The following is a 12,478-nucleotide window of genomic DNA, read 5'->3' on the forward strand; positions in this document are numbered from 1 at the left end:
TTTCTTATAGAAACCATATAGTTGGTTCTTATTTTGTGTATTCTGCCAAGCTCTGCCTTTGGATTATCACTTAACCATTAATAAAATTAATCCCTTTTCATTTAATGTAATTTCTGATAAGGAAGATTGACTCTAACATTTTGCTATTTGTTTTCCATGTCTCATGTTCTTTTTGTGACTCTCTCGTCACTGTCTCCCTTTGTGTTAAATATTGTCTAGTATACCATTTTAATGCTCTAGTGTTTCTCTTATTATATTTTGAGTTATTATCTTTCTGGTTGCCCTGAAGATTCTAGTTAACATCTTAATTTATAACAATGTAGTTCAGATTAATGCCAACTTAATTTTAATAACATACAAAAACTTTATTTCTTACCCTCATTTTGTGTGTATGCAAAATACATCTTTATACATTGTGCGCTCATAAACAAATTCATAATTATTGCTTTATGCCATTGTCTTTTAAATCAGAGAGGGGGAAAAGGAATAACAAAAAATACATTTATTCTGTCTTTTTTCTTTTTGAAACAGAGTCTCTGTCACCCTGGCTAGAGTGCAGGGACATCATCACTCAATCTCCTGGGCTCAAGCAATCCTCCTGCCTCAGCCTCCCAAGTAGTTGGGAGTACGAGAGCCTCCCATGATGATGCGCTATTTTGTCTATTTTTAGTAGAGACAAGGTCTCCCTCTTGCTCAGGATGGTCTCAAACTCCTGAGCTCAAGCAATCCATCTGCCTCAGCCTCCCAAAGTGCTAGGATTACAGGTGTGAGCCACCATGCCCAGCCTCATTCTATCTTTCATATTTCATACATATTTACCTTTATTTGTGTTGTTATTTTTCTTATACTTTCAAATTACTGTCTAGTGTCCTTCACTTCATCATGAAGGACTCATTGTCCTTAGAGGAGGTTTGTTTGTGGTAAATTCTCTCAGTCCTTTTTTGGGGGATGGAGGTAGACAAGGTCTTTGTCTGTTGCTCTGCCTAGGGTGCATTGGTGTTATCATAGCTCCCTGCAACCTCAAACCCCTGGGCTCAGGTGACCCTCCTGCCTCTACAGGCACACACTACCACATCCAGCTAACCTCAGTTCTTATTTATCTGTATGTACACAATAAAGATTGGAAGGGCAAGAGTAATTCTAAGTTGAATAAATGAGCTTAGAAACACAGGTGGGATATCTACAAGAGGAACCTAGTCCACATTTCAAGTGTGAAATTTTGGTGAAGTAACCATCACCACGAAAGAATAGAATTAGGGTTATTTATGAGAAAAACAAAGAATAATGTAAGTTCCATAAAGCAGTAATATTTTTCTATTTCGTTCACTTCACTAAACAGTCCCAATGCCCAGAATACCACTTGGCACATGATACATGACTAAATGGATGTGAATTTTAGCAAAGTGTGTTAGTGGGAGATTGAAAACATTGACCTCCAAGGTTTGACTTTCATTTCATTGATTCTGAAACAGGGTGACAGACTGTCAGATTAATAATACAATTTTTTAAATGTACAATTCTATCCATGTTGGTGATTTAAATCTTATATTGTGTCTTCCAGGATTCAAAAGCTCTTAGAGATATTGTATAAAACATCTCTTCATGAAATGTTTCTTTCTGACTTTTCAGACCTCAGTTTCTAACTCCATTTTGAGGAAAAATAATGTAAACAGTTTATCAGATATTAACTATTGTCCATTTTCATGACAGAATAGCCGTCTAAAAGATGAACAGAAACGGCACCTCCAGAACCTACTAAAAGAACTGAGTGAAGCAAGTTCTCGTGGGTCTCCAGAGATAACCAGAGAGGACGTTGAAGAAGCAATGAAGGAAAAATGGAAATTTGAAAGAGACCAGGAAAAAAACTTGAAAGGTGATTCAGGAACCTAGAAAATTATCAGAAAGTTGTATCAAGTTATTTTTTGAATATATTAAAGTTTTTTGTCTTCCAATATGTTCAAAATGCTGTGAACATATTTCAGATGACATCATTGCCACCTCAAAGCAGATGAAACTGCTGTGGTGTGCCACCCAGCTTCTCCTCAGAGTGGGAGCCACCTCGAGTTTCTTCTCACAGCGGGGGCCACCTCGAGTTTCTCCTCACAGTGGGGGCCACCCCAGCTTCTCCTCACAGTGGGGGCCACCCCAGCTTCTCCTCACAGCGGGGGCTAGGTTCTTTCTTTTGTGAAATTATATTGTTTCATGGCTTCAACCTCAGTTTAGATTTTAGAATGATAAGATGAATATAACAATGAAACATTTCCCCCCAATATCTCTAAAGGGGCTAAGCACCCCATTTAGATGGGGAAAGTAGGAATTAGAATTGGGAAAGGGGACATTTTGAGGACATGGATAAAAATGATGCCAGGAGTGGGTAATGAAAGACCCAGGACATACTCTAGTGAATCCAGGAAATACCATACGATGCAAATCAAATACTCAGGATGAGTCTTGTGCAGTTTTGATACATGCGTGTTTTATTCCTATCTCTTCATCTTAAACCTGCTGCTAAGATTTATAAAGCTACTTTTTATAAAGAGAAGAAGACTAAATCAAGGTAAGAGATTTGAGCACTATCAGAAATCAGTGTCAGAAGCGAGGAGGCAAAATGAGGGACTAGATTCTCCTGGATTTCTTCAAGTATTTCAGAGTGCCTGCTTAACCAAGCACTTTGCATGAAGCAGGCGTCCCTCTCAATAAGTATTTGTTGTTTCTAGTGAATAGTGTCCAAGCCCAAACATCAATAGAACAGCTTCCTTTTTAGAGGTCTCCAAAGCTGTTCCCATAAACCTCCTCCCACCCAAATCTCTTCATTGTCAATCCTGATGTCACGAGGTGATAAATAGTGTGTTTTTTGGGACTCGTTTCTGAGAAAGTCTTGCTTATGTTTAGAAGGAGCATTTTAATGAGTACCTAGAGATGGAAGTGAGACCTCCGAAGGATGCTCATGTAAGCTGGCTAACCTGCCGTCTAGTGGAATGAGCCCCATTAGTTAAGGTCGCCTGTTTATGGTTTGGGCTGAGTGTGTTGAGCAAGACGGAGGCCGAGTGGAGCACAGTAGTGGAGGGCTGGGCATGCACGGTCGTGCAAGGAAGAAAGAAGCCTATGGACATCAAGGAAGAAAGGAAAAGTGGGTGAACAGAAATGTCTGCAAAGAATTTCTGAAGTAGTTTTGTTGTGTACCGGCTAGTCGTGCAACTCATTTTGGTCTGAAGCAGTAGCAGGTGTCTCACTCGGGAGCTTGTTACAATCAGACTCTCGGGCCATAATCAGGCCTATTGAATCAGAATCAGCATTTTGACAAGATCTCAGGTGATTCTGATGCACAGTACGGTTTGAGAAATACTGCTACAAACCTTTTCTTCCAATGTTTAGTTAGGCCTCTTTCAGTTGTAAGGATAACAATCCAGCTCAAACTAGCCAAAGCATAAAGGAGATGTTAATTTTTTCATGTAACCAAATCACAGGAAGGACAGGGTGCTGCTGACCTGGACCTGAGGCCTCAAATGCTGTCAGATCTCAGTATATATATATATAGTTGTGATATATATATATATATATCTCAGTGTGTATATATAGTTGTTGTTTTTTTTTTGAGACAGAGTCTCACTACGTTGCCCTTAGTAGGGTGCTGTGGTGTCACAGCTCACAGCAACCTCAAACTCTTGCCCAACACAATGCCTGGCTATTCTTTTTTGGCTGTAGTTGTCATTGTTGTTTGGCAGGCCCAGGCTGGATTTGAACTGGCCAGCTCCGGTGTATGTGACTGGCACCCTCGCTGCTGAGCTACAGGCACCGAGCCTCAGCTTATATTTTTTAATCTGTGTGTGTGTGTGGTGTGTGTGTGTAGGGGGAGAGAGAGAGATTGAGACTAAAAAGGAAGGGAAAGGGGTTCTAAGAAAATTTCATCTCTCTTTCAAAACCTTCCAGGACTTCTACCAACCCTCCCCTCAAAGACCGAATGTGGCACAGGCTGAGACAGTAGTAATCGCGCAAGTGAAAGGGTAGCTGCGTAACTGGGTTATAGTCGTGTTAATAATTGTCTAGTGACAATAACAAGCACACTTTGTTAAGAGAATTAAAAATACGTATCATGTCCATTTTTGGAAGAAGATATGGCCTTGGTCCCTCAGCACCCCTGGACTGCAGTGCATCCCTCTGGCCTGATCAGAATGCTTCAGTCGTTCAATAGACATTTATTGAACACTAACTGCCAGGCTCTCTGCTAAGTGCTGGATTTGCAGAGATGAATAAGATAGATATGGTCTTACCCTCAAGGAGCTCTCAAACAAAGTAATGTATGGTAGTGAGCCAAAATCCATTAAGTGCATCATATTTGGCTCTTTGAAGTGCTTCATTTCCAAAATATCCAGCAACATGATACTCAAGCCTAGAATTTGAATAGAAGAATATCATGTTTAGCAAGTGAACCAGGGGAGACAAAGTTTATATGCTTGATAGCTCAATATTTGTACATATTTAACTGGGGAACTTATCTTTCTCTCTGAAATTTTACTAAGTGGAAGGTGGAAGAAGACATGTTATTATAACTATCATAATGTTATCACTTCACACAAGGGGAGCCAAATAAATGAACTTCAGATGACTGAATCAAACAAGTTACTTTCAAAATTGGTTGCCAAGGACATGGGAAGGACACAAGTCGAAATCACTTTTGCCCTGAGGTATAATGGCCAGAAAAATGTCTATTTACTAACAAAGAATACATGTATAGTATAGTATGTCATACCAAAAAGGACCCTTACTAAGTTATCACAGGAGTAATTTAAACTCTTGGCTTCCTAGGGTTAATTGTCTATTATATCTTTCAATCAAACCACACATCTACTTTATAATTTGGCAGTTTAATTTTATTTAGATTTGAATCATGAGGAATGGATAAACAATAGTTTGACTAGTTTGGATTTCCCTAAATTATAGATATGAAATAGTATTTTTGAATTAGCAATATTTTAATATCAAATCTTAACTTTATAATCCCAGATTGCAACATACAAGGGTTACAAGGATAATAGGAATGACATGATGTCTTAATTTTCTTTCCTATAGAAATGCGTGTACAAATTAACAATGCTGAGAAGCTATTTCTTGAGAAACTCAGCGAGAAGGAATATTGGGAAGAGTACAAGAATGTAGGGAGCATACAACATGCTAAACTCATTACCTCCTTACAAAATGACATCAGTAAAGTTAAAGAGAATGCAGAGAAAATGTCAGGTCAGTTGCAACAAAGATCATTTGAGTTCAGTAAAATAATCTTTATAGGGTATACACTGGTGGAAGAAAAAAGCCGTTACTCCCTGAATCATTATTACTCTCTGCTGTCAGCCCAAGCAACTGTGAGCCCTAAGGGTAAAAGTGATGGGAGGAAGTAGAATGATCCCAGAACCACCTATGAAAATGAGAGTAAGAAGAACGGGATACAGGATGGGGAGAAACCCTGTCACCTACTAACATCAAGAAAGAAGCTTAAAAAAAAAAAAAAAGGCAGCTGCTTCATTCAGTGGGTACAGCCTGTATATTTCCACACCTGGACTTGGGGCAATTCTACAGAAATAGAAGGGCCCTGTGGCCAGGTTATGTTAGCAAGGGAATTCACTTGAGGCAAGTTAAGGCCACTTAGCCAGGCTAGATAACCAGAATCATCACAGAGAAAGGCCCAAGTAAATTATGTGGTAATCAGATGAAACCGGAGAACAAACATGATTAAGTGGAGAGGACATGGACCAGGACTAGATCTGGACAGATGAGGCTTGTTGGTGAGGCAAGTGTAGTGGCTTAAAATAACATTAGAGACCCAAAGACGGAAAAGTCACAGGATAGAATAAGTGGGGGAAATCTGTCCCCAAAGCCTGTGGGGGTGTGATAGTCCAGAGCCCATCTGGAGATGGTCCCCTGTGTTGTGGTGTGGCTCCTGCGGGGTGGTTCCCATTATCCGCTGCCAGAGGCCTGTCAGGCACTCTGCTTCTGGACCAACTTTTATGCAAATTTCTCAACTGGGGCACTGGGGAGCCGGCACCACATATCGGTCTGGGCTGACAGCAGACACAGACAAGTGGCTTTTCCTGGGGCCAGGCCTGCACCCCAGTCTGTCAGGGTGCAGAGTGGAAGACTGTTTCCTGCAGATGTGCTAAGAGCGAGCTGGGGCAGTCGTGTTACATCTTGCCTCAGAGGCCCAACGAAGAAGTGCAGAAAATAGGGAGCCTGTGTGTGCATGTTAGTGGGGGTGCAGTATAGAGAGCAAGAGGCCAACAGAAACGTCACCAGTCCCCAAGGACAGTATGTCTGCAGCATCAAGGGAACGCAGGTCAAATATCACTTGAAATGGGGAAGGTGGTCCTCCGAAGAAGCTACGAAAGCACCCCTGTGAAAGAAGGAGTCGACTTAAATGCCGGCTGGGAGCAGACAGTGGACATGGGCTCAACTGGACGGTGTCAGTCCATGGACACTTTTTTGCCTTCTTCCATTCCCCAGCTCCCTGCAGCCCTGAGAAGAGGCTGGACGCTCAAGACAGAAGAAATAGCAGCAGGCTTAAGTTAGGAAAGGAGAATAGCCATAACCTTGAATGAAGTTTAAAAGTGTTAATTAATTATTGCTGAAAAGTGCAAGTGGCAGCGCCCAGAGATGAGATCACGAGGGAGCAGAGAAGTTTAGGTCAGGTTTATTGGAAGGGAAGTGCTGGGCAGTGCTAAGATGGCATGTGCACCCTGGGGGCAGTTAGAGACCCCCCCCTTTATATGGGGCCATGGAGGGTGGGCAAATCCCCCAGTTTGCCCAGAGAACTTTGGTGAGTTAGGGTCCTTCAGCTGAACTTCAGGGGTGCTGTGAACTAGGTCCTTTGCGCCCTTTGTCTTAGGAGGAGAGGAGGATGAGGGGGAAGCATCCGTGTATGGGTACGTTAGGCCCCCCAACGACTGCAGTACGTGGGATATATTAATTACTTACTGGAGGACCTTTCATTACCACTGAGGAACCAGAAAGTCATAGGATTTGCCATATATTTTGTTGAGTGGAAATCGTTAGTTTCACGGTATGAATTGTAAGGGGAAGTGACAAAAGGCCGTGCTAGTTGTACATAACATATCATGAGTAACGGGAGGACTGAAGACAGAGTCAGAAAGCCATCACATCAGTGGCTGCTCTCAGGATGGCTCCTCCCTCCATTCATCTCTCACAGTCTGTGACTGTCCCTCTCCCGGCTCCTCTCCTTGCTCGGTATGCTTGTCACCATTCTTTTCTTGCTTCCCACAGACCAGTTCTTGCAGTGTTCTCCACGCCAGGTTCTGAAAAGAACTGGTATCTTTATCTACCTAAACAAAAATGATTAAAGATCTTTGTCGAGGCCTCCTCTTGGGTTACTGGTCAGCCCCTGCATGAACTGTTCTTTGGTCCCCAGCAGCCACCCCTAAGCCCCGGAGGCGGGAGGAGACAACGCCCAGGCCTGCCGCCCAAACTTTAATTAGAAGGAAATGCTGGGATATTGAGTACAGGAAGCAGTCACTGATACATCCAGACCAAGGCTATTTTTCTTCAATAAAAGGAAAGAGGACCTGGCTTGGTGCCCGTAACTCAGTGGTTAGGGCGTCGGCCACATGCACTAGGACTGGTGGGGTTGAACCTGGCCGGCCTACTAAACAAACAAACAAACAAAGCCGGGCATTGTGGCAGGCGCCTGTAGTCCCAACTACTCGGGAGATAGAGGCAAGAGAATCATAAGCCCAAGCATTTGAGGTTGCTATGAGTTGTGATGCCATGGAGCTCTATTGAGGGCCACATAGTGAGACTCTCAATAAATAAATAAATAAAAATAAAAGGAAAGAGAACCTTAGATTAGGCCCACAGTAGAGAAAGTTTGAGGTTATTATGAGTCACTAAATAATTACAGTCATAGAAAAATTTTATTTTTGTCTTTCACCAGTAGTACAGGATAGAGATTTTTTTTTTTTAGTCTCATTTTGTTGTTCTTGGTAGAATGCCATGGCGTCGCAGCTCACAGCAACCTCAATCTCTTGGGCTCAAGCGATTCTCATGTCTCAGCCTCCCTAGTAGTTGGGACTACAGGCACCTGCCACAACACCCAGCTATTGTTTTGTTGTTTAGCAGGCTCAGGTTGGGTTCGAACCCACCGGCACTGGTGCATGTGGCTGGCACCCTAACCACTGAGATACGGGTGCCAAGCCAGGATAGGAATTCTTAAAAGTAGTTTTTACCTTAACAGCAAGTTAAAAGAATTGAGTTTTAGAAATCTACTCAAAAAAAGAAGCATTACTTCTTTGAATGTTAATTTCCTCATCTATAAAATGAGAGTCCCTAGGTGATTGCCAAGAGAAGTTGCATTTTCAGCATCTGCTTTCCATGTCTGAGGTCATCTAATCCTTATAAGTTCCTTTGAGTTAGATACATTTATGCTCAGTTTAAAGATAAGAAAACAGAGGCCCAGAGAAGTTAACTGCCTTAACCAAACCCACAAAGTTGGTAAGTAGTAGAACAGACATTTGAACCCAGGTGTGTTAGAGCCCAAATCTATATTCTTCAAATAGTCCTCCCAGCTCTGTGATTCGGTGAGTTAGGGGTGCTCTGAAGAGATTGTAACCTGGCCATTATTTCCACGACCCCTGCTCAGTTTTCTTTAGAGCAGCAGTTCTCAACCTGTGGGTCGCGACCCACAGGAACTGTATTAAAGGGCCGCAGCATTAGGAAGGTTGAGAACCACTGCTCTAGAGGGAGCCGAAAGGGGACCACCACCCAGGAGAGGATTCAGACACCATGAAATGGGAGAAGGGTGGATAACAGGACTCCCAGCCGGCTGTGGAAGAGTACACCCAAGCAGAGCCAGACACAGCAGGAGGGCAGAGCAATGTGAAACAGGCTTGGGCCAACGTGGTTTGAATCAGCTTCTGAGAAGTGACCACGTTGGACTGGGCATCTGAGAAGAAAGGATTCTTACTGCACGAAGCCATAATTTCCCAAGCTCCCACTTCTCAAACTTTTATATGCCCCTATTTTCTTTTGCTACATTCACAAATGAATGGTTAACAGTTGTTACTAGAAGCTTCCTCTGAATCACAAAGGATAACAGTGAGATTTTTCACATTAACCCTTGTGCCGGCTACTCTGCTTTAAAGAAAAAAAAAAATCCATAGAATTTTTTATGAAATTTGGAACAGAGTCAAATGTTAATATTGCTCTTTCAGCATTAATATGACAATCAAGAGAGCTGCAACTTTAGTCAGAGCATATTTGATAATTTATTTTTTATGATTTACAGCAAAGAATTAATATTTAATGTTTCCAAAGTCCAGGTTTTGTAGTTTCTTTCAGATGCTAAGAATGTAAAATCCATTATAGATGAACTCCGGATCCATTGCAACTTTCTGATTGTTGTGTTTTGTCAGGTAGACGTTTCAAATAAATAACCTGATGGGCTAGGACACTAGGTTGAAATTGAAAAAGAAATTCTGTAAGAAATGAGATTGGAATGATTAAAATATTCAAGGGATTACTTCGAATGAAAGTAAGAAAAACACAAGTTATATAGATGAGAATATGTAGGTTACAATAATAAAACTTCTGTTTCTTATTCTCCAGATGTCAAGAGAGACTAGCTCTCAAAAGCTGTTGACCTCTTGTCTATGATCGCTGCCTCCGACGTTCTTGTCCAACTGTATTAGGGGCAGAAACTGCCCCCTCCTGACCCCTTAGTCTGTCTACTCCATGACTTGGGAGAATTCCTTTCTTTCTTTTATTCTCCCTTCTCCTCCCCCTGAAGAGCCAACATTGGCTGCTCGCTGTGCTTGCTACACTGAGGCTGAAGCCACAGGTCACTGTCCAGCAAAGACTTAATAGTTTGCCAAATTTAATTTTCTTTTTTTTTTTTTTTGGCCGGGGCTGGGTTTGAACCCGCCACCTCTGGCATATGGGACCAGCGCCCCACTCCTTGAGCCACAGGCGCCGCCCGCAAATTTAATTTTCTTCAAAAATGTTCTCCAATATCTGTTGTGTCCCAGGGATACAGTAATAGAAAATGTGGAAGGGAAGTTTTGAATTTCTGCTCTCAGATTTTTCATCTAACAGGGAAAACGCTTACGCCCGAGGGAAGTACAGATGCAGCTTGGTAACCCTCACCCTGCTCTCTGGCCCTCTGGCCCCAGCAGGGGCCACCTTGCTTTCCTTGCTGGTCTATTGAAGGACCAGGCCTTCAGATTTCCTTTTCTGAAGTGAAAGATCTCTGAGAGTTCTGCGTTGGCTGCCTTGTATGAAGAAAATTTTCCCTGTGAGACAATGTTCTAAATGGAGGAGCGGTTCTACGGCACTGTTAATGCAATACCATTGTTTGGTCGCACAATAAGTCAAATGGGTCTCTGTGGATCTGTCTAGAAATCTATCAGCCATGATTTTCAATATCATTTATATGGGAGAATACTTTCTGATTTCCAAATAATTGTTCTGCATATGTTATAAATAAAGCACAACTAATGGGGACATGTAACATAGATGTTATAATAATACAACTAACCTTGATTATTCACTGATTATCTGGTTGGGAGTAGCACAGTTTCCTTCCATTTCACATTGTTGACTACCTTTCTTTCATCTCTTTAAAACATCACTTCTTCAAAGAAGCTTTTTCTGTTCACCCTATCTAAAACAGAAAATTTTAGGTTTTCTTCGTCACTTATGTCACCATCTGAAATATTACTTCTTTACCTGTTTACTGATTTATGGTCTAGCTTACCCTTTAGAATGTATATATCACAGGGTTTTGTCTGTCTTACAACAATATTCCCACTGCTTTCAGTAGTGTCTGACATATACAAACAGCTTGACAATTGTTTGTTGAAAAAAGGAATGAGCAAATGACTTGTTTATCCAGCTTCATTTCTCTCTACTCTCCAAAGCAGCTGAGCTATTATAGTGCTTCATTTTCCTTAAAAAGGGGTATTGATTATATGATCTCTAAGATCTCTCAAGGCTAAAATTTTATATTCTTTGCTGTCTCAGTTATGAAATGTCATGAACGAACATAAGAAAAGCTGGAGAGGGGCCTGGTAAAGTGTCTCACACCTGTAATCCAAGTACCCCGGAGGGCCGAGATAGGAGGATCACTTGAAACCAGGGGTTGAGACCAGGATGAGCAAGAGCAAGACCTCAATCTCTACAAAAAATAAAAAATTACCTGGGTATGGAATGTGCCTATAGTCTCAGCTACTTGGGAAGCTGAGGCAGGAGGACTGCTTAAGCTTAGGAGTTAGAGGTTGCAGTGAGCTATAACATTGCCATTCCACTCAACCTTCATGACAGAGTGAGACCTTACCCTAAGGGAAGGGAAGAGGAAATGGGGAAAGGAGAGGGGAGCAGGGAGTGGAAGGGAATGGGGAGGATGAAGGAAAGGGGGGAGGAGAAGAAAAAGGGAAGGGAAAGGGGAGGGGGAAGAGAAGGGGAGGGGAAGAAAAGGGAAAGGGAAGTGGGAGAGGGAAGAGGGAAGGGGGAGGGGAGGGAAGGAAAAGGAGGAGGGGAAGGGGAAAGGGAAGACACGGAAATCTGGATAAGACAGAGAATCTTGCACTTCATCACCACTTTCTTTTCTTGCTGTGACCCTAACTTAGAACCAGGTCTCCTGACTTTCCCAGCCCCTTACTCTCTCCTCCCTCTTCTCTCCTCATTCTGCCTTTCCTGTTCCATGCTAAAAATAGTGGAAATCTAGTTAAATGGTACTCAAGCAGACAATAAAATCTTTATATTTCTGTTGCAGAATCCTAAGTTGTATAATAGAAGAATAGACTGCTACACAGATAGTGCTTGAAATTCCCCCTTGGAGCAACAGTCCTTTGAAAATCCAAGCATTCTTGGGAGAGAGATCTTAAACTAATTCACATTAAGGTGTTAGTAAATTATTAAAACATTTCTTCTAGCACTTTGGTGCAATTCCAGTTCACATACTTCATCCTTATAGAATATGACATACTAGGTCATTTGAAATGTTCTTTAGTCTACTTTTGGAAGCTCTGCTACTTTCAGCAAAGTAGAAATGTAATGTAAATAGAAAATTCTTAATCCTAAAAAGCTCAATTTTCCACTTCCCTTTCCCCAATCTTGAACTTAGAATTTTCTTTTCTTATTATCATGATGTCTATTGAAAGGGTTCAGAGAACTAAAATTAAGAGAAATTATAGCATAACTTAAGGCGAAATGGGAATGTGAAAGCAATTCATGACTAGGTAACTTGTTGTCCTTGGGAGAAATGGAATAAATATCAATGTGGGGCAGTCAGCAAGATGTGCTGTGGCCATTAAAAATGGTACATTCATTGACTTTATGGTTCACTGGGTAGGTAAAGAGTTTTACATATGTTAAGACTTTAAAAAAAAAATAGGCTGGCCATGATACTTTGCATGAGTAAGTACCAGAATCTGGGATAGATACTTGGGAGTTACCTAATTTCAGAATGCTAATAATG

The 12,478-nt window shown here is 41.7% G+C and overlaps 1 protein-coding gene across 1 annotated transcript in view; it reads left to right on the forward strand.

Annotated features, from left to right (window-relative positions):
• Window positions 1-12,478, forward strand: part of CCDC83 (coiled-coil domain containing 83) — a 58,034-nt gene that overhangs the window by 19,912 nt on the left and 25,644 nt on the right. The window contains exons 4-5 of the mRNA XM_053559734.1: window positions 1,711-1,873; window positions 5,071-5,238. Coding sequence (XP_053415709.1) covers window positions 1,711-1,873; window positions 5,071-5,238 — 331 coding nt within the window. The remainder of the gene's footprint in view (window positions 1-1,710; window positions 1,874-5,070; window positions 5,239-12,478) is intronic.

This window comes from Nycticebus coucang, chromosome 14, assembly GCF_027406575.1.
Source record: "Nycticebus coucang isolate mNycCou1 chromosome 14, mNycCou1.pri, whole genome shotgun sequence".
NCBI lineage: Eukaryota > Metazoa > Chordata > Mammalia > Primates > Lorisidae > Nycticebus > Nycticebus coucang.